This window comes from Trachemys scripta, chromosome 2 (genome assembly GCF_013100865.1).
Source record: "Trachemys scripta elegans isolate TJP31775 chromosome 2, CAS_Tse_1.0, whole genome shotgun sequence".
Taxonomy (NCBI): Eukaryota; Metazoa; Chordata; order Testudines; family Emydidae; genus Trachemys; species Trachemys scripta.
In genome coordinates this window covers 155,482,976-155,503,953 of record NC_048299.1, presented here as the reverse complement: position 1 = coordinate 155,503,953, position 20,978 = coordinate 155,482,976, and the positions used below count along the sequence as shown (strand labels likewise).

The following is a 20,978-nucleotide window of genomic DNA, read 5'->3' as shown; positions in this document are numbered from 1 at the left end:
GCCCCCGACACAGCCCTGGGGCCTGGCACTGTCTCTCTGCCCTTCGGCTGTGCTTGGGTTGGCCCCAAGGATGCATTTTTTCAGGGTGGGAGTTGCCCCTCACGGAGCCAGCTCTGCCCTCTAGTCTCCTTTAATATCCATGAGCGGGGGGAGGGGAAACGGGACAGCTGGGTAGGGGGCTAGAGGGGTCGGGGGAGGAGAGATTAGAGAAGGGGGACTAGAGAGAAGCAGTGGGTACAGAGTAGGGACACGCAGGATCTGTTCTGCTGTCTAATCTACTGCTGTGATAGCACCAGGCTGCTGTTTGCAAGAGCTCATGGAGAAGGGTCCATAGAAAGCTGGAGGAAGAGGAGGAAGATCCTGGTCCCCAGCAGGATTTCATGTAAGTGTCACTCTTGATTAAACACAGCTGAGAGAGACATAAAGCCAGGAGGATGTGCGTGCGCGCACACACGAGTGAGCATACAGCACTGCTGGATCAGACTGTGAATGTTAATACAGCTGATGTCAGGGAGGATGATACAGATACTAGGAATACCTTGATTTAACTAGATAAAATATGTGTTTCATTTATTCCTATATATAAACATTTTAAATGCCTTTCCTATACTTTGTGCACTCATCCTATAAAATAAAATATACAAGATAAAATATCAAGGATTGCATACATAAATAAATATCTACTCCACCAACCCTTGGCCAGTACCCAGCTCAAAACACCTGGGGAAAAAGAGAGTAAAATACACAATGCAGAATTTCTGGCCTGTGTATAGAAGACCATTATAAAAATTATAATATAAATGTATTTCCCAGCTGTTCCATTTCATATCAGCTGGCATGAAACTTCTATCTCAGCTATCCAATTGTTTAAGCACAGTTTTGGGGGAAAAAGACTTTCTTGGGGCTGAGGTGGGAGAGTCTGTATATTTTCATTTTTACATACTGTAAAGCTGCCCTAGTTTTATTTGTAAATGTCAATGGTTAAACTGCTATGGCTAGTACATAGCAGCAAAACACACTCTTACTAAATGCAAATTCTAAACTAACAGCCAAACATCACAACATTCAAATACTGTGGTTTCCACATGAAATGTAATTTGTCCCTCTCTTGTACCACACATATCCAGTTAGAGGGAGCGGGCCAGTCTGAGAATACAAAAAGGTTGTTTACACATTGCCTGGCTGTAAGCACAACCTAGTGATCACATATTCAAATTAAGACACTCAAGGCCCTGAATAATCGACCCCACTGGGACACAATGCAAAGGAAAACAACCATTTTGTCTCGGAGGCTGACAATTTATTATAAAATGAAGCTCTGCGCTGCTGCAGTTGAGCCAGAACAGTTAATCCTTCTTGCATCAGACAGTACTGTACCTTCAGCTGCTGATTCTGCTGGCTTGCTCAGCTGATTGTATTTCTCATTCCACCAATCCCTTTTGGGGGGGAACACTCTGCTCTTTCTGGTTTGGTGCTGGGTCCCCTGTCCCCACCTCCTGCCTTTGTCTCTATTCACTGACTGTATCAATAGGAGAAAAGAGAAGCCATTCACTGCATACCAGCTGCTGTGTTGCAGCGTAGCTGTTACACAGAGGGCCACATGAAAGGGTTGTAGCCCTGTGTGCAGTATAGATCAGTGGAACATGTTAGGCACTCACCAGAACCACGTGTGGCCCAGAGATGTGCTGTGGGCAGACTGGCTTTATAGCATGCTGCTTTTTACATTTGTGAGGAAACTTTGTGCTCATGAAAGTGAGTGATGAATAGCACTGGTTAAAGTCATGCATAGCAGCAGGAAGGTGTAGTGTAAGGTTCTACCACACAACTTTGCCAGTGCATATTAATCCTGATCCTCAGCACCTCCTCCTGTTCCAGTCTGGGGATCTGCACACATCTCTAGTGGGTACACGTAGCAGGTGGCATGGATTCATTCAAAAGGTGCCTGCCAGTCCAAGCTTTTGAAGCCAAAGCAATTTAGGAGATCATAGCAAAGCTTGATTTCGGGGTTTCAGCTAGTCACTTTGCTCATGGCATGGATTCTTTGTGTTCATACAACCAATCTGCATGGCAGCCTCACAGGGTACCATGCTCTATATGCCAACTGCCTGCAACCCCCAAAGCAAATGAGCACTTCAGAGAGTGATCTCCAATCAATGCCATGACACATTTCTTTAACTTTTATTTTTCAAAGTCTCTTGCATGCATTGTGGCTTATCAATACAACCTAGTGGCTTAACATGAATAGGATTGTGCATATTTCTAAACAAATGGTGCCTTTTGAAACAAAATACATTGGAAGGGTTTTGTCTTTGTAGAGAGACAAAAAGTGCTTTTTACTTGAGCTTCTATTTCCAGGGGTGGATTTATGAGACAAGCTTGTTGTATGGGTGGCAAAGGCACCATCACTGTAGAGATTCATGTAGATTAGTAGCCCATTCTGGCCTTGCTGGCTGTGGTTTTAACAGCAGCACTCGACTGAGTGTTCCACTATTTGAATTCCTTGCGATAACGATTGTACATTTCCATACTGTCTTACATTTAGAAGGATCACAAAGTGCCTTACAAATACAGTTAGGGTTACCATACATCCGGATTTTCCTGGACATGTCCGGCTTTTTGGTCCTCAAATCCCCGTCCGGGGGGAATTGCCAAAAAGCCGAACATGTCCGGGAAAATACTAGTCCCCTACTTACCTTAGAGCGGCTCTGGCAGGCTGCGAGCTGCAGGCAGATTCCCCCACGGCAGTGGCTGCTGCTGCTCCCCCCAGACACCTCAGCTTTGTGTAGCTGAAGAGCCGAGCTGCCCGAGTGCTACCAGCTTCACAGTTTGCTGGGCACCCCCAAGACCTTGCGCCCCCGGCCGGGCGCTTCCCCTCCTGGGCTCTGGCTGCGCTGGGGAAGCGCCCGGCCAGGGGCGCAGGGTCTGGAGGCTGCCCGGCAAACCGTGAAGCCGGTAGCGCTCGGGCAGCTGTTTCGCATGGCTGGGAGGGAGAGGGGGAATGCGGGGTGCTCAGGGGAGGGGGCGGAGAGTTTTGGGAAGGGGCGGAGTAGGGGCCAGGCCAGGGCCCCGTGGAGTGTCCTCTTTTTTAAATTTTTAAATATGGTAACCCTAACAAACACATACACAGAGATCACTTAACTTACCACTGTAGTGCAACATGACAGTGCACTCGAATAGTTTTAAGGCAAGAAATGAAGAATAAAGTCTGGTTGAACTGAAGAGGAATTTAAGACAGCAGAATATAATTACCACAGTAGGACAAGGACACTGGGGATAAGTCTTTTGAAAAGTGCTATGGAAGGACCACAGTTTTACATTATGTCTGAAAGACAGATAGGAGTACTGTGCTATTGGAGGTAGCTATTTTCTGTGGGCCACTCATTCAATATCCAAAAGCACCTTCTATTGTACCACCATTGCCAATTTGTTGTATTCCTCACAGGTCTCCTATCCAACTGCTGACCCAGTTTGACCCCACTTAGTTTGTGAGAGTTGTGGAGGCTAGAAACTGCAGTAGGGATTTAGGCAGGCAGAATGTCATTATAACAATCGGAATTTTCTACAGGCCAGAAAACAGAAGGGCATGCCTTAATCTGCACCAGAGCTGTCAGTTGTCCACCTTCCACTATAACAAATGAAAGCTGCCATCTGTCCGATGGATAAAGGCATGCTGCTATTTGGCTAAGAGTGTAATCTACCAATAACGCCTTTCCACAGAGCTGTTCAGTAACTAAGCTTGCTGAAAGGATAAACTAACATTTCAGCCCTTTTTTTAAACAGGACATTTTAATTCCCCTTACTTGTGTTTCGGTATGAATACTACACTCCTCCTCCTCCAAACCTTTCCACTGAATTTTGTAAAGTCACACGCAGTGGGTTACAACCCTAGAAAAGGGCATCATCTTCTAAAAGGCTAGCTAATATCTATTCAGCCACATTCACACAGGCAATTACAACCAATATTGGTTTTCAGGCCACATTACTTATCATTTTTGTTGGTGGTTCAGCTTTTTAATTTAAAAAAGAAAAAGCCCCATCTCCTCCTCCGACTTTGACTCCCAAATACCAGGCACATTCTTGGACTGTTCCCTTGGAATGTATAGACCAGGAGTTGGCAACGTTTCAGAAGTGGTATGCCAAGTCTTCATTTATTCACTCTAATTTAAGGTTTGGTGTGTCAGTAATACATTTTAAAGTTTTTAGAAGGTCTCTTTCTATAAGTCTATAATATATAACTAAACTATTGTTGTATGTAAAGTAAATAAGGTTTTTAAAATGTTTAAGAAGCTTCATTTAAAATTAAATTAAAATGCAGAGCCCCCCGGACCGATGGCCAAGACCCAGGCAGTGTGAGTGCCACTGAAAATCAGCTTGCGTGCCGCCTTTGGCACACATGCCATAGGTTGCCTACCCTGGTATAGACTGATGTAATTCTTGCCCCGTGTCAGCAGTAGTAAACCTTTGTCCCAGTCCATAGAGCACCGCAGATTATAAAGCAGTTGAATGTGCATGTTGTTCTTCAGCACTGGCTCACCACATTGTTATGTTATCTATTAGCTGGTGAGGCAGTCCAGGATTGCTCTATGATCCTCTGTGTTATCAGAAATCTTCGGTTAAAGCTGACTGGTGACTAACAGTTGCATACCAAGTGAGAGAATTCTGGAAATCACTATTAAAAAAATTGGACTGTAGGAGGCACAGCAATTTTGTTCTTAATGTTGCTTTTAATAAAAGGAAACCAGAAGCTAAAGAGTAAGTTCAGTGAATCTCAAATTCTTATTGAATCTAATCACAGCTTCATCTCATCACTTACCTGTAAATAACTAACTGCTATAGAGCTTACACTTAAAATACAGTATCCTCAGAGAAAAGCAGCACAAAGGCTGAGGTGCAGCTACAATTCTAAAACCATGTTATATTAAAAAACCCTCTATGCCTATTCTTGAGAAACAATCCAGTCTTATTTCCATAACTGTGTATGCATTTCAGAGCTCTAACTTCATGCACCAACTGCTTTCATTGGGATTCAGACGAATAATGAGGGCCCTCCATTCGGCAAAGCAAGTCATCATATGCTTCAGTTTCATTGACTTTAATGAAACTTAATCAGATGGTTTAAGCGTGCATTTAGTTCCATCCCTATTTAGTAAAGCACAAACATCTGCTTAAATACTATACTGAATTGGGGCCTAATAAAAGCTGAGCTCAGAGGATACGCAAGGCTCTGAGATAGTGAGGCTTCCTCTCCCATCACTAAGCTTAACTATATTTAAAATAATCGTAATACATAAGAAATCCTCTGTCCATTTCTTGTTCACCCATCTCTATGTTCAAATCATTCTGAAAAAAGATAAGTGTTCTGCCCTCCTGATATGTTCTGTATCACTCCTCTTTCAGGCACTGTTCATAAAGTGAGCCTTTTTGCAGCACAGGCACAAGGGTACAGAGTGGCAGGAGAGGAGACTGAAAACATAGACTTTGCAAGTCTCTTGGATTTCCACTCCCTGACTTCTTGATGAACTTAGTGTCCTGTTCCATGTTGTCATCATTATGATGTCATCACTTTGAAACTGCTTTTCAAAGTGTTCGCTAGCACTAAGTAACTTAATGGGCACTTCTGTTTTCTAGCTAGTCATAAGCCAGAATGTTTTAAAGCCCAGCTTATCTTCACAGTGCTTCTGCACTTGAGCAACTTAGAGACTAATATCTTTCCCCCAATTAAAAAAAACTAAATAACGCATGAAAAGGGAATGGTTAGAGCACAGTACTGGGGGTCGGGATTCTTTGGGATCTATTCAAATTGTGTCCCATCTCCCTGAGCCCTCTGCAAGTTTAAATAATTATAATATTCATCTTCCTCACATGGGGCACCTGTGAAGATTAATATTGATAAGACATAAATGCCACACATTGTTAGTCTAAGCGGCATAACTCAATGAAGCAGGTAGTCTTATGTCCAATGGGGACTTTTATTTTGAAAATCATTTTTAGGGGACATTTCAGCAGGCATGCATAATCCTTTTTGGAAGGTAGTAAGGTGGGTGTTAACATATAGGACGGGGAGGGGTTCACTGCAAAGAAAACAATGTTGCGTTGAACAGCCCACATGGCGTAACTCCACAGCGTAGATGGCAGGTGCTCAGGAGAACATGGTCAAGCCCACTGCCCACAGTTAATTTAACAAAGTCAGAATGGTGCAAGATGGACAGGCAAAACCTCAGACCTAAGAAGGAGAATGCCACCATCTTAAATCCTCATTAGTCACAAGGAGTTTGAGCTCAGCCTTAACTCTTCATTTCTTTTGAGTGGTTGATATAATTAGTGTTTAATTAGCTGATGGAAGAAAGCTTTTAAAGCCTATGGTCAGAGGGAACAAAAGTTATCGTTAGCGATTATCTTTGAGAACTCATGGAGGACAGATGACGTCGCATAGGGTGAAAGGGCAAACGTAGTACTATCTTTAAAAAAGGGAACATAAGAGACCCTGGGGAATTCTAGGCCAGTCAGCTTAACTTTGATACCTGGAAAGATACTGGAACAAATTATTAAACAACCAATTTAATCAGCATGGATATGCCAAACAAAAGCATGCAACCCCCCCGCAATCTAATTTCCTTCTTTAACAGGCTTACTGGCCTAATGGATAAGCAATATAGGTGATACCTTGATTTTAGTAAAGCTTTCAACACAGTCCCCCATGACATTCTCATAATGAAATTAGGGAAATATGGTTTAGGTGAAATTACCATAAGGTGGGTATATAACTGATTGAAAGTCCATACTCAAAGAGTAGTTATCAGAGGTTAAATACTGGAATAGGCTTCCGAGGGACATTGTGGAATCCCTGTCACTGGAGATTTTTAAGTACAGGTTAGGCAAACACCTCTCAGGTCTAGGTCTACTTCGTCCTGCCTCAGCACAGGGGCTGGACTTGATGACCTCTTGAGGTCCCTTCCATCCCTACATTTCTATGAAAAGTTGCTCAGCAAAGTTACATTAATTTACATAAGTCACTAGCCTGTTTTGACCATTTTACTTCTAGCGAGGAGGCTGCAGGTTCCTCAGCCTGTACAATGACTGCGCTACTCTAGGTCACCAGAGAATTTGAGGAAGAGGAGCTAAGCTATGCCATTAATTTTGTAAGGTTACAGCAAGTGGAGTATTTTTCTGTACAATTTTTGTCTCGCTAACTTCATCTTAGCAAAGAAGCCTTTTCCTTCCTGGAACTTTTGTATCAATACTCATGTTCCCTTTCAAAAACAAAGTTTCTGCTAAATCTTAGATTTCTTCTGTGAGCCTGAAGCAGTAATTTCTGGGAAAATTTTAAGCACATTATAGAGACACAGCTAGGATCCAACAGCAATTGCACTAAGGATTTAACATTCCTAGCACCAGGGTATTTAAACTGTGCACTAAATTAAAGGAGCACAAATGCCCAGAACGAATAGGTGTTTCTCTCTCAGCTCCTCCAGGGAAAAGAACTAACTGCGACAGCAATGGTAGTTACTTGGTAAACTTCTCACACATTAAAAAAAAGAAAATATTGTGCCATGAAGCATGCAGGTGAGAGGAAGTGCTAGTGTAACCCACACACCTTCTGGGTGTGGTGTTCTGTCCTATCTAGTGGCACCGAGACCACTTAGAGAGAGATCAAATGAGTCTGCTCTACAACCTTAGCTAACAGCCAGTTGGCTTTTAGCTCATGCTGTAGAGGCTCACGCACTAAGCTTCAGAGGTCCCAGATTCGATCCTGCCCACCGACTGGAGTCTGTCGGTGTTAAACTAGGATAACATTAATTCTCAGAAGCACTGGTAGCATCAACCATTGTTTAATTCATTAATGATGTACCATTACTTCCTGCAGACGTTCAGTCCTTGTAACCAGATCTCCCCCACTTATATTAGCATAGAACTGGAGGCTGCTTACAATATAGTGACGAGCTAGAGCATAGCTTCTGCTCTTTGGAATCAGATTCAACTTTATTTCCCAAACAGCGTTAGCTAGGCCTGGTTGGTCTCTGCCTGATAGGAGGCATTGATTGCTATTAAACACGGTCCTCCAATCCAAAACATTTATTGTCCCAGACTGATTATTCTGCTCTTCTGGATTAGCCCAGAGTACATTTTCTAGACTGCCAACCGCATGCATGATTATGAGGATGGATCCGAACGCTTGGAGAGGTCAGTACCATCCAGCAGAATTCAGGTGCGCTAAGGATGTAGAATCTGCAGACATACATCTTCCACTGCACTGACTAGCAGCATAGAGAATGCCAGGCTGGGTGGCTTCAGGAAAATGGGGTCATTGTTCCAGGAGCAAAAGGCTATAGGGTTCACAGAACTGGTCTGCTCCAAGCCATCTCAAAAGTAGGACCAACCCCCTTTCAACATCACGAATATCCCCATTTCCATGCCACTTGCTGCCTTGTCTCATGAGGCTCTGCTACAAGGACAGAATTCCAGGTATGGTGCTTTGGTTACAACAGGTTCCATTTATAGTTTCACACAAACTTTAAAGAAAGTCACTTCCAACTTCTTATCAGTACAAAATGATGTTTAAAACTTGCCAGAGTTTATTTTCTCTTGTCATACACAGTAATGACTACTTAATTTCAGATGTGGTAGCCCCCCAGTTAAAGGCAGATGATTTACCTCTCCCCTCCACAGTGCACTGTACAGAACCACCAGTTATGCAGATTATAGTGGAATACAAAACTGCATTATGTGAAAGGACATTACAATTAAAAAGTGGATTTTTACCCCAATTTGCCATGAAAAATCATTTTCAAATGTTTCACTTCCTAGGATCATGCCGCCATCTCTCATTTGCACCACTGCCTTTTTAGAGGCAGAATTCAAAAGCTCCCAATTGTGTTCCTTATTACCGCTCCCCCACATAAAACATCACTGAATAGCTCTTCAATATATAGAAGAAAACAGTGTGAAGTTGCCATATTGACTGGTTGCTAATATGGTCTCTTCCACCAGTACTTCAAGACAGTACTAGAGCGTGCACCAAAAAGACACAGAACAATACACATCAATCTCAATGACTAGAGTGATGAAGCTGTAAATAATACACAAGAATAGTGGTCCAAGAGCCTGAAGTCTTGTTGTACTTGCTGTGTGTTGCAATGCCTTTGTAACTAACAGAAATTCCAGCTGTTTAAGAAGCCATGGGGCAGCAGGTGGCATCTACAGACACACATTTGGCCTAGTACAGAAAAGTCTGTTCCATACAACGGTTTCCTCTCCTGCTGATGAAAAGCACGTAGACACCCACACAGGCAAAAGCACTTTGTTTGGCAGTGTCAGAATTCCATAGTTGTCTGTACATTCGTTGGCCTGGAACAACCACCTGAAAATTCAGGACTGATGTTTCAATCCTGCCTTCATTCGTCCACAGCCACTTTATCATTTTGGGGTTTAAAAAAAATTAAAGTATAGTCAGACTTTATTGCTTTTCGTGGTCAACGAAGTAGTTAGAAGCAGGCTGAGAATTAAGCCTAACCAGAGCGCTTTGGGATGTCCATAGCAGGCCTTGAGTTGTTACCATCTGTCTTTCACAATCCCTTTTTTTCCAGTTTTTCCAGTATGGCCTGGATTCTATGAACAGCCTCCTTCCTAGCCTGTCGAACATTGTCCTGGCCACGAGTCTCTATGGAATCCAGTTCCAACAGCTCCTTGGTCAGCATTTCCTCCAGGAGCCGGTATGCTTTGTCTGTCTTTTTTCCTACAAATTCATCCACCTCTTGCTCCAACTGCTCAACCTCCTCCATAACTTGCATAACTCTTTGAATCCCTGGCTGCATTCCCAGGGATTTTGACAAAGGCTGGTCGCTGGGTTTAAAACCTGCATCCTGGTTCAAAGGTGGTTTCCTAGGTACATTATTATACATTTGGGGCTGTGCACTGTATTGCACTTTGGGATTGAAATGGGATGGTTTGGTGTTGAATTGAGTTGACTTATGATCATTCATAGTCCCAGAGGGCTGATGATTGACTTCTGGGAAGTAGTTGTTGTGGTTTGCTCCTGGGTCTGGTTTGTCATAAGTAGTATCCTAAATCAGAAACAAGCAGAGGTTTTAAAATGTGTTTCCTTCAACATCAGTTTTCTTATCCCACATCCTGCATCAAAGAGGGAATGCAAGCAGATCTCTGAGCAGCAGGGCCAGTCTGCCTCCCTGCTCATTTGGAAGATGTGCAGCATGCCCAGGATGGCAGTGCAAAAAGGGTTCAGGCAATGGAAGTTACTCAGGATGAGGCCTGCACTTTGAGACGGTCATCCACCTTGATGTCATAATATGCTGTGACCTAATAACGTGAAACTCACATAACTTTCTTACATAAGCATTGCTGCCAATAAACAAGCCAAAGAAGGAATACTCAGAGACAGCTAGTGCTCAAGTCTTTGACCTATTTAAGAACAAACTAGTTAGAGGAACCACATCTGGTTCACAAAACTCTGTGTCTGCAGAATGACAACGCGACAGCTGTGAAATAGCCCACAGTCGGGTCAGGATTATGCTTGCTACAGCTATGTTTAACCATGATATTTGCTAGCAGGATTCTAGCCCAATTCCTCTGGTAAGTATGGATGTATTTCAGAGGATCATGAGAGATACTCCATTTCCAGGGAGTGTATTACACAATTTTATAACTATTCCCAGATGACAAATTCATGGCCATGCTATTGATAATAAAAATAATAATTAATGGAGATATCCCATCTCCTAGAACTGGAAGGGACCTTGAAAGGTCATTGAGTCCAGCCCCCTGCCTTCACTAGCAGGACCAAGTACTGATTTTTGCCCCAGATCCCCAAGTGGCCCCCTCAAGGATTGAACTCATAACCCTGGGTTTAGCAGGCCAATGCTCAAACCACTGAGCTATCCCTCCACATTAGAACCCTGCTAGCAAGTACTTTGTCAACACAGTTGTACCTTCCAGAGATCTGATCCTGGTGTAGCCAGGGCCTCTAACTGTAAAGAGGAGAATGGTGAGACTAGGAAGGAACAGAATCTGTTATTCCCACAACATTGATTTTTAGTAAAGTCTCTAGTAAAGGATTCCTGTGCCTAGGAGTTCACTTGGACAGGAACACAGCAATTGCGTGTGGCTCAGGACAGGTCCTTCTAGTCCAGTCTCCTGGCTCCCATTGACCAGCACCAGATGCTTCAGAGGAAGATGCAAGAAACCCTGCAGCACGCAGATATGGGATGATCTGCCCCCCATAAAGGTCTCATCCTAATCCCTACTAATGAGAGACTGTTTTAAGACCTGGAGCATGAGATCTGATATCCCCTCCAATACCTCCCTTTAGTTTTTTGCATTAAGTATAACTCTGGATATTATTTATGGATATCCAAGTTAATGGATCTAAAATATTATTATGAGAATTCCTAGTTTTTTTTCTATGTAGTATGAACCCATTGCTTTAACAGAGGGGGAGAAAAGTGGAAGCACTTCAAAGAGATGAAAAATACATGTGTTTTTCAGGGAGGCAGTGTAGTCTAGTGGTCTGATCACAGACCTGCAGTCAGAGAGCTCACCCTGACTGACGGACTCACTCTACAATTATTTAGCATTGTACAGCGTTCGGAAGTTGTAAAAGCAGTACGTAAATACCAAACAGGATTGGATTTCCAAGCAAGAGCTCTTCTTCCCTGCGCCAGCGGGAGCTAGAAGCACTGTAAAAGCAGCACACTTAGCTTCTGGTGAAGGGGTTTTTGCACTGCTGTGCAGTGGCCCACATGGCTGGGTTAAGATAGGCACCAGTAAGTGTCAAAGAATCTTGAAAGCATTAAATCTTTACCTTTGTATCATGAGCTGGAGGATGCGGAGAAGGAGCTCCATTGCCAGGCCAGGATGGAGAGGATTCTGAAACAAATGGACTTCCTTGGGATGTCGAAGCAGCAGGCCAGGCATAACGTGGCTGCATTCCATAGATGCCAGAGGAAGCCCACGATTCATCCTGGGGTCTTGGTTGTGGTGGTGGTGGTGGCCCTTGCTGTGGAATGCCAGGGTTGGTATCTCCTCCATATGGAAAGTGTGGGACAGGCATACCTGGGGTCTGCAGGAAGAGGGAAATGAAGGTAGTACCTTCAAAGTCATGTTCATTCAGCCATTGAAAATACTTGTTGACGTGCTTCTCCACTCCTACTAAACACTCCTTGTTAAGAGCCACAAAGACCAGCTACCTTGGCTCTGACATGTCAGCCTATTATGAGTCCTAGGCCAAGGGAGTGGTTACACATCTTTATAAGAGTGGGCATGGCTGGATCTCTTGGCCATTTATGTAGTTTAGCTGCAGTCTAAGTCAGCACAGTGTCAGTCAAGATACTAGGCTGTGTTGCAAGAGATGAGAGACCTGGGGCATGAGATGAGCCTCAGGATAAACATTTCCCGTGCTGGAGCCAGGAGCAGCAGCTAAGTAGTGCACTTCTAGGGCTCAGACCTGAATGGCTGATAGCTGCAGGGGCAGGCTGCCCTTAGGCAAGCATATGCCAACCTTTGCTCCGGAAGAGCTATATCCAATAGTGAGCTGAGTTGTACTCACACCAGTCCCAAGCATATTCCCAAAGGAAGCATGTATTTCTTGTACTAGCTTCCTTACCGGTGGTGGGGAGTATCCTGGGGCCTGCCTCCTGAGAGAGGGGCCTTCCGGGGGGCAGTCTGGTGGGGGATAATGCCAATGCGAGGCTGCCGATGGCGGTCGGTACATGCTCGGAGACTCTGCCGGGTAGGAGGCCCGAGGGTGCCCAGAAGAATAGTAAGTGTTTGACTGTGGCAGATTAGCATAGTGTGGAGCAGCCGCAGGGGCCCCATAGGCTCCATTTGTGTAGGGAGACTCCAGTCCCTGAAAAACAAGCAGAGAACATATTTGAGAGATGGACACAGATTGAATGTGGGAGGGGTTGCGAGCACATTGGAGGACAGGATTAGAATATCAATTTGTCAAGATCACTTTGAAAACTGGTCTGAAATAAGTAAGATAAAATTCAATGTAGAGAAGTGCAAAGGACTGCACCTAGGAAGGAAAAATATCAAATGCAGAAATACAAGACAGGGAATAACTGAGTAGGCTGCAATACTGCTGAAAAGGATCTGGAGGTTACAGTGGGTCACAAATGGAATATGAGTCAACAATGTGATGCTGTTGTGAACAAGGCAAATGTCATTTTGGGATGTATTAACAGGAATGTTGGATGTAAGACATGGAAGGAAATTGTTCTGCTTTACTCAAAACTGGTCAGAAAACTCATCCAGAAAACTCTGTCCAGTTTTGGACTCCACACTTTAGGAAAGATGTGAACAAACTGGAACAGTCCAGAGGGCAGCAATAAAAATTATAAAAAGTTTAGAAAACCTGATCTCTGAGGAAAGGTTGAAACAATTGGGCATATTTCGTTTCGAGAAGGCTGAGGGAGGATATGCTAAGTCTTCAGATACGTGAAAGGTCGTTACGAAGAGGACAACACGCAATTGTTTTCCATGTCCATCAAGGGAAGGACAAGAAGTAATCAGCTTAATTTGCAGCAAGGGAGATATTAGGAAAAATTTTCTAACCAAGTATTGCGTACTAGAATAGGTTGAAAGGGAGGTTGTGGAATCCCCATCATTGTCTAACCTGTCAAACTCCCAACCTGCTGTCTAGGTTTACTTAAATCCTGCCCCAGAAAGACAGGAGGTTGGGGGGCTGGATTAGACAACTTCCTGAGGTCCCTTACAGTCCTCCATTTCTGTGATTCTATGAGTGGCCAAAGGCTCTAGGGTCCGGAATAGGAGCAGCAACAGAGCTGTGTAGGGGAAGAGTGGAATAGGTTTTAGGCAACTGTAAAATAGGGATTTTAGTCTCAAATCAGGAAATTCAGAGTTATGGTTTCCATAGCAACTGTGCACACACCAGTATGGAATATTAATATTGTTGCTGTGGGAACCATAACTCTTTCCTCACTTGAGTGATTAAAGTTTTACCATTAAAGTAGGAGAGGGGGTTTGCATTTGAAAATTTGTGGGTTGGGGGGAAAAAAAGAAATCTAGGATAGAAATTTAATTGTCTTCCTCCTGGCATGTCTTATTATCAAGCATTACAGAGATTCCAATGAGAGGCTGACAAGAATGCTTTACAAACATTAAGCCTCTCCACCACCCCTGTAAGGCAGGTCAACATTATTTAACAGTTGGGTGTTGCTAAGCACACTACTTCTGGTCCCTACCTTGTGCCCCGGTATACTGATTAGCTCTCTATAAGCTTATCCACATAACTGTTTCTGGTACTCCATGGCCCTAGAATCCCTGGAAAAAGATTGGTTGTCAGGGTGATAAAAATCAAAGAGGTCAATCTCCTTTCCATTTCAACAGACCCTCGTGACAGAATACCCCTTAGCACCAACAGCCCTCTTCCCTCCGCAACCCCCTCTCTAGTTCTCACGTTCCCTGCCTTTATACAACACTTACAGTCAGTGAAGGATTTGTAAATACTACCCCACATCCTGATTCCCTGAACAACCCCCACCTCTCCACATATTTATCAAAAAAAAAAAAAAAAAGCTCCACACGCCTTTCCAGTTCTTGCTTCCGCTTCCTGGTTGAGCTGGCCATCAACACTGATTGTCTATCTCAGAAGCATACTTGTTTGTCATGTTGAATTGTCATGTCAATCACAGAAGCACCTTGATTACTGACTCCCCATATTTGACATTGATATTGGATTTGGAAAAGTAAGGAGATTCACGTAAGAACCAAGATAAAGTTATACAGTGTCATTGTGATACCCACAAGGTTATATTCTTCAGAAACTTGGCAACAGGAACCTTAATGCATTACATAAGAGATGCTTACAGAGAGTACTTGGTGTCCACTGGTGGGATAAAGTAACTAATGCTGATGTGTTACAAAGGACTGGCCAACAGACAGTAGGGACAATGATTTGAGAAATAAGGCTGAAGGTGTTTGGGTATGCTGTACAGATGTGAAAAGACATGGGCTGTCAAGCGATGAAAAAAATTAATTGTGATTAATCGCACCATTAAATAATAATAGAAAACCATTTATTTAAATATTTTTTGATGTTTTCTACGTTTTCAAATATATTGATTTCAATTACAACACAGAATACAAAGTGTACAGTGCTCACTTTATATTTATTTTTTATTACAAATGTTTTTGTACTATAAAAAAAGAAATAGAATTTTTCAATTCACATAATACAAGTACTGTAGTGCAATCTCTTTATCATGAAAGTTGAGCTTACAAATATAGAATTATGTACCAAAAAACTGCATTCAAAAATAAAACAATGTAAAATTTTAGAGCCTGCAAGTCCACTCAGTCCTACTTCTTGTTCAGCCAATCGCTCAAACGAGTTTGAGATAATGCTGCCTGCTTCTTGTTTACAGTGTCACCTGAAAGTGAGAACAGGCGTTTGCATGGCACTGTTGTAGGCAGCGTTTCAAGATATTTACATGCCAGATGCGCTAAAGATTCACATGTCCCTTCATGCTTCAACCACTATTCCAGGTGACATGCATCCATACTGATAACGGGTTCTGCTCGATAACAATCCGAAGCAGTGCGGACCAACGCATGTTCATTTTCATCATCTGAGTCAGATGCCACCAGCAGAAGGTTGATTTTCTTTTTTGGTGGTTCAGGTTCTGTAGTTTCTATATAGGAGTGTTGCTCTTTTAAGACTTCTGAAAGCATGCTCCACACCTCATCCCTCTTAGATTTGGAAGGCACTTCCGACTCTTATACCTTGGGTTGAGTGATGTAGCTATCTTTAGAAATCTCACATTGGTACCTTCTTTGTGTTTTGTCAAATCTGCAGTGAAAGTGTTCTTAAAATGAACAACATGTGCTGGGTCATCATCTGAGACTGCTATAACATGAAATATATGGCAGAAAGTGGGTAAAACAGAGCAGGGGACATACAATTCTCCCCCAAGGAGTTCAGTCACAAATTTAATTAATGCATTATTTTTTTAACGAACGTCATCAGCATGAAAGCACGTCCTCTGGAGTGGTGGCCGAAGCATGAAAGGTCATACAAATGTTTAGCATATCTGGCACATAAATACCTTGCAATGCTGGCTGCACAAGTGCAATGCAAATGCATGTTCTCACTTTCTGGTGACATTGTAAAGAAGAAGAGGGCAGCATTATCTCCTGTAAATGTAAATAAATGTGTTTGTTTTAGCGATTGGCTGAAGGAGAAGTAGGACTGAGTGGACTTGTAGGCTCTGAAGTTTCACATTGTTTTATTTTTGAGTGCAGTTATGTAACAAACAAAAAAATCTACATTTGTAAGTTGCATTTTCACAATAAAGAGATTGCACTATAGTATTAGTATGAGGTGAACTGAATTTTTACAGTGCAATTATTTGTAATCAAAAATATACACTTTGATTTCAATTACAACACAGAATACAATATATATAAAAATGTGGAAAAACATCCAAAATATTTAATAAATTTCAATTGGTATTCTATTAACAGTGTGATTAAAACTGCGATTAATCTTTTTAATCAAGATTCATTTTTTTGAGTTAATCGTGTGAGTTAACTGTGATTGACAGCCCTAGAAAAAACATATTCCTAGATAAGCCCTTGACTGAACACCACTTGGTGGAAGATGGAAATGAGGAGAACAGCAGATGACATATAAGAAAACTATTGACACAGATGTTGCTGTCATAGAACAGACTACAATGGAGCAAGAAATGTGGCAACCCTGGGTTGCCTCATGTGTCACCCCTGGGTTGCCTCATGCGTCACAGGGATGAGAGCATCTAAGCCAATCTCCACCCACAGTGCAGCATATGCTCAGGGCTATGTAGGGTGACCAGACAGCAAGTGTGAAAAATCGGGACAGGGGGTGGGGGGTAATAGGAGCCTATATAAGAAAAAGACCCCCAAATCAGGACTGTCCTTATAAAATTGGGACATCTGGTCACCCTAGGGCTATGTGACCATGTGTGCAAGCTGCCCAGTTTCTCTTCAGAAAGTGCATTTGTGGTCCTTGAAGTCATAATCCCACTACCTGCTTTTCCAGCCCTACATTTCTCCCTCACAGGACATCCTGGAGGCCTTACCAGTTTTGAGCACTGAGCATGCTCCTTTATGGCCAGGAAGTACTCTGCCAAGGACACAGCCTTACTCCCAGTGTCTGGCCTGTTCCTCCTAACCCATGTCTGAACATCATGTGGGAGGATCTCCAGGAACTGCTCTATGATTAGCAGGTCAGCAATCCATGCTGCACTCTTGCTTTTGGGCTGGATCCACTTGTGGCACAGCTCGGATAATTGAGCGTAAGCCTCCTGGGGTCCCTTTGTCTCCTGGAATCTGTACTCCCTAAACCTGTACCGATACATTTCTGCACAGTGCTCAGCCTCACTTACATCACTGCAATGAGTCTCTTGGACTTGCCTTGGGAGACACAGACTCATACGTAGGGGCCACTGGTCTTTCAGCCACCGATACACTCTCTGAATGTGTATCCAGAATGAGCACGATGACTCTATGTGGTCTGGAGAAGTTACATGAGGGTGGAGTGCTTCTCCAGGTCTGACCTGGGAGCTCAGAGCCAACTTGTTAGCTCTCTTTTCCAACTCCAGGAGAAATTGCTGAAAGTTTGTTTCTGCCTCCTCCCGCCTTTTCTCTGCCTCCTTGCACCTCCTCTCACCTTCCAGAAGCTGGAGGAGGAGCCACTTCACCAGATCATCTCTTTCCTGAGAGTCTATATCCTGTTTTGAGTGTGGGCAAGCAGCTGCAACACCCTGGGTCAGACTGTCTCCTCCAACATCCCTATCTAAATGCAGTGGAGAGGATTCAAAACCTTTCAGTGAGTCTTCTCCTTCCATCACCACCGCCTCTTCTTCTGGCTGCGGAGCTGTGGCCATGTCCCTCTCCAGTGGATGATCTTATTCCATCATCACTACTTCCCCCTGCCGTGGACTGTCTCCCTGCTTTACCTCTTCCAGGTGCAGCAGGTACTATGCTGCAGCACCTTCCAACTTGCCTTTGCTCTTCAGCCCTGCATCCTCAAGTACATCTCTCTCAGCTAGCTTTTGGGGGAGGCACCTTCCCCCTCAATCTGGCATTTTTCCTATAGTAATTGTGTATTTTCTCTTGCCCAGAGAAAGGGGATGGTACACTCTGCCTTCAGCTGTTATATGCAAGTTTCTTTCAGCCCCCAAAATGGGCTGTCTTGACTTCAGGTTTCTCTGACCCAAATTGGAGTTTTGGCAACTTGTAGCTGTCTTTGGAGTGGCCACAATCAGTGGTCGCAGGGGCCTTTAAAATCATGAAGGCTCCCAGCAGCCTTGAAATCTCTCCCTGGTCTTACTACATACATCTTGGTCAGATGCAACATGCATATGTAATAATGGTGGTCAGTGACACACACCAAGGCTCTTAGCAACGGAGCATAGGAAGCAATGACAGAGGGAATGGAATGCAGTGACATCCACATGACAGTTGGAGACAGTCAGTTTTGTAAGCTGGTAGAAGAGTCTGGTGTAGGACTGAGATGTGGGAGGCTAAAGTTACGGTCTGTGAAAAAGCAGTGTTTATAACCTAACCCCTCTCTGTCTCTGTGCCTAAATCTGCTACACTGAAAAGGGCATTTGTTAATTTGTCTCATCTTCACAGTATATTTCGTCTTTAGAGGAAGAGGGGGCCACAGCGGTCACAGCAACAGAACTTTAACTAAGAAGGTGCTGACTTTATAATGGTTACATTCTCAAGAGAAATATTTGAATAAATTAGATAATTTTGGATAGGAGAATAAACTAACAACCTTAACTGTGCATTAGCGAAATTTTGTTTGGAAACATACTAAAGATCTTAAAGCATGTGATCTGGTGAATTAATATTTACTGATGTGGCTAGAACACAATGGGGTCCTGGTCTGTGACTCAGGCTCCTTGGCACTACTAGAATACCAATAATAAATAATACTAACAGCCCAAGAAGAGTGAGTCATGGGACCAGAGAGTAGAGAGAAAGTACTGTGCTCTGTCAGTTCCTTTTCTTCTGCAGGCAAGCGGGAGTACAATGAATAGTGCTTGCCCTCTACTGAGGATTAGACCATTCTTTTTAATTATTTAAAGCATCAGCCATTCTTACAGATTATCAGTGTCTCTCTGTTGGTAAATTTGCTGGGCAGGCATTTCTCTACCTATACAGCTGGGGCCTTTTATTTTGTTACTCTCTTTAAAAAGGAGGAAAGTCATAGGAGTCGTTCTCAAGTACTAAATTCCCATCCTCTTCCCCTCCATTGGAGAATGCACTGAGTTCCTAGACTGCGCTGGCTGTAATGCAACTAGCAGCGGGGATCAGACTCTTTCCCTACATGCACATCACATGTGCATTCCCAAGCGTGAGGTTTGCTAAACACTTTCCATAATCTCATGCCTGATGCAAGTCCTGTCATTTGTAACGACTACAGCTGGCTGACATTTTTCAAACAATTTATCCCAATTTAAAAAAAAAAAGGCCTATTTGAAGAGGAAATTTTTTGCAAAAAATTCTCTTAGCTGGAAGAAAAAATTAACTACTTTTCATTTTGTTTTTCCTATCCCAACCTTTTTCCATTTTGCCAATGAATAAGGAAGGCGGGGAGGAAACTGCTATCCATTTTTTGTGTAAAATGTTGAATAAATGAAGTTGCTCCTTTTCAAAAGCTGGGAATTAAAATGACAAATCTTCTGCAAAAATGTTTGTCATCTTTTACTAGTGCTAATACTGACTTTGCCTATGACTGAGTGTTATTATTCCAATATTCCTCCTTAGAAATATATCTTATTTGTAGTGCATTAGCATCAAAGGGCCCATTGTGTGAGGCACTACACATCCACACTTGCCATTGCATTTATACTATTTCCAAATAGCAACCGTTTGACCTGTGCATATCCAAGTTGCTTTTCCTACATGGCTTGTGTTTTTACTGTACATCCAAGGAGCATGAATCACACCTTATCCATAGTCACCGGGGTGAGGGCGTTAGTCTTCCCAAAACAGAAAAAGCTCTTTCCTCAACGAAATAAAAAATGCACTAACACTGTCAGGTAAGAAACACGGTCACACTGGTTCTTTAAAAAAAAAGTGTTAAGTCCTTAGAGAATGGCTGCTCCAAGCACAATCACAATGGGAAACCAAATTCATATTGTAACACAAACCCTAGCACATCTCATCCTACAAGAGCGTAAGATGAGATTTTACTGTTATACTTTAAGCAGATGAGATGCAAGCAGGGCCAGCTTTAGGCCAATTCAACCAATTCCTCTGAATCGGGCCCCGGCCCTAAGAGGGCCCCGCGCCCAAGTCCTGGTACCGGGATGGCCCGGCTTCCCCAGGGGGCAATTTAAAGGGCCTGGGGTTCCCCTGGAGCCCCAGGCCCTTTAAATTGCCACCAGAGCCCCACTGCTGGAGCCCTGGGGTAGGGCTGTGGGGCTCTGGGGGCTATTTAAAAAGTCCGGGGCTTTCGTTGCTTCTACCGCCCCAGCCCTTTAAATAGCCACTGGAGTCCCACCGCTTCCCCAGGGCTCCCGCGGCTATTTACAGTGCCAGGGGGGTGGAAGCAGGGGAGCTCCAGGCTCTTTAAATAGCCCCCGGGCTGCTGCTGCTACCCCGGTGGGAGAGGAAGGAGGAGGAGGCACTTACCGTACAGGGTGGGCTGTACCTGCACCCCCTGCCCTGCCCGCAGCCAGCCCGTCTCCAGCCAGCCCCGCACCCCCTGCCCTGCCTCCAGCCCCACGCCCCCTACCCTGCTCGAACCAGCTCCTGTCTCCAGCCAGCCCTACACCCCCTGCCCCGCCTGCAGCCAGCCCCGCACCCCCTGCCCGCAGCCAGCACCTGCTGCCCCCCCTGCCTGAAGCCAGCCAGTCCCACACTCCTCTGTCTCCAGCCCTGCCAACCCCTGCTGCACCCCTCTGCGGGCCTGCCTGAAGCCAGCCAGCCCACCCCCCACCCCC

At 43.9% G+C, this 20,978-nt stretch overlaps 1 protein-coding gene and 1 long non-coding RNA gene across 3 annotated transcripts in view; one reads left to right on the top strand and one right to left on the bottom strand.

Moving 5' to 3' along the window:
* The first annotated feature begins 185 nt into the window (after positions 1 to 185).
* LOC117873019 overlaps positions 186 to 20,978 on the top strand; it is a 25,979-nt gene continuing 5,186 nt past the window's right edge. Inside the window, exons 1-2 of the long non-coding RNA XR_004644623.1 lie at positions 186 to 382; positions 9,585 to 9,710. This is a non-coding gene — a long non-coding RNA (uncharacterized LOC117873019). The remainder of the gene's footprint in view (positions 383 to 9,584; positions 9,711 to 20,978) is intronic.
* The window catches only part of BAG4 (BAG cochaperone 4), a 26,627-nt gene continuing 11,604 nt past the window's right edge, over positions 5,956 to 20,978 (bottom strand). For both annotated transcript variants that reach the window (XM_034761975.1, XM_034761976.1), the window contains exons 3-5: positions 12,617 to 12,859; positions 11,816 to 12,073; positions 5,956 to 10,061 (exon numbers count right to left, since the gene is read on the bottom strand). In XM_034761975.1, the coding sequence (XP_034617866.1) occupies positions 9,564 to 10,061; positions 11,816 to 12,073; positions 12,617 to 12,859 (999 nt within the window). In that variant the 3' untranslated portion in view covers positions 5,956 to 9,563. The remainder of the gene's footprint in view (positions 10,062 to 11,815; positions 12,074 to 12,616; positions 12,860 to 20,978) is intronic.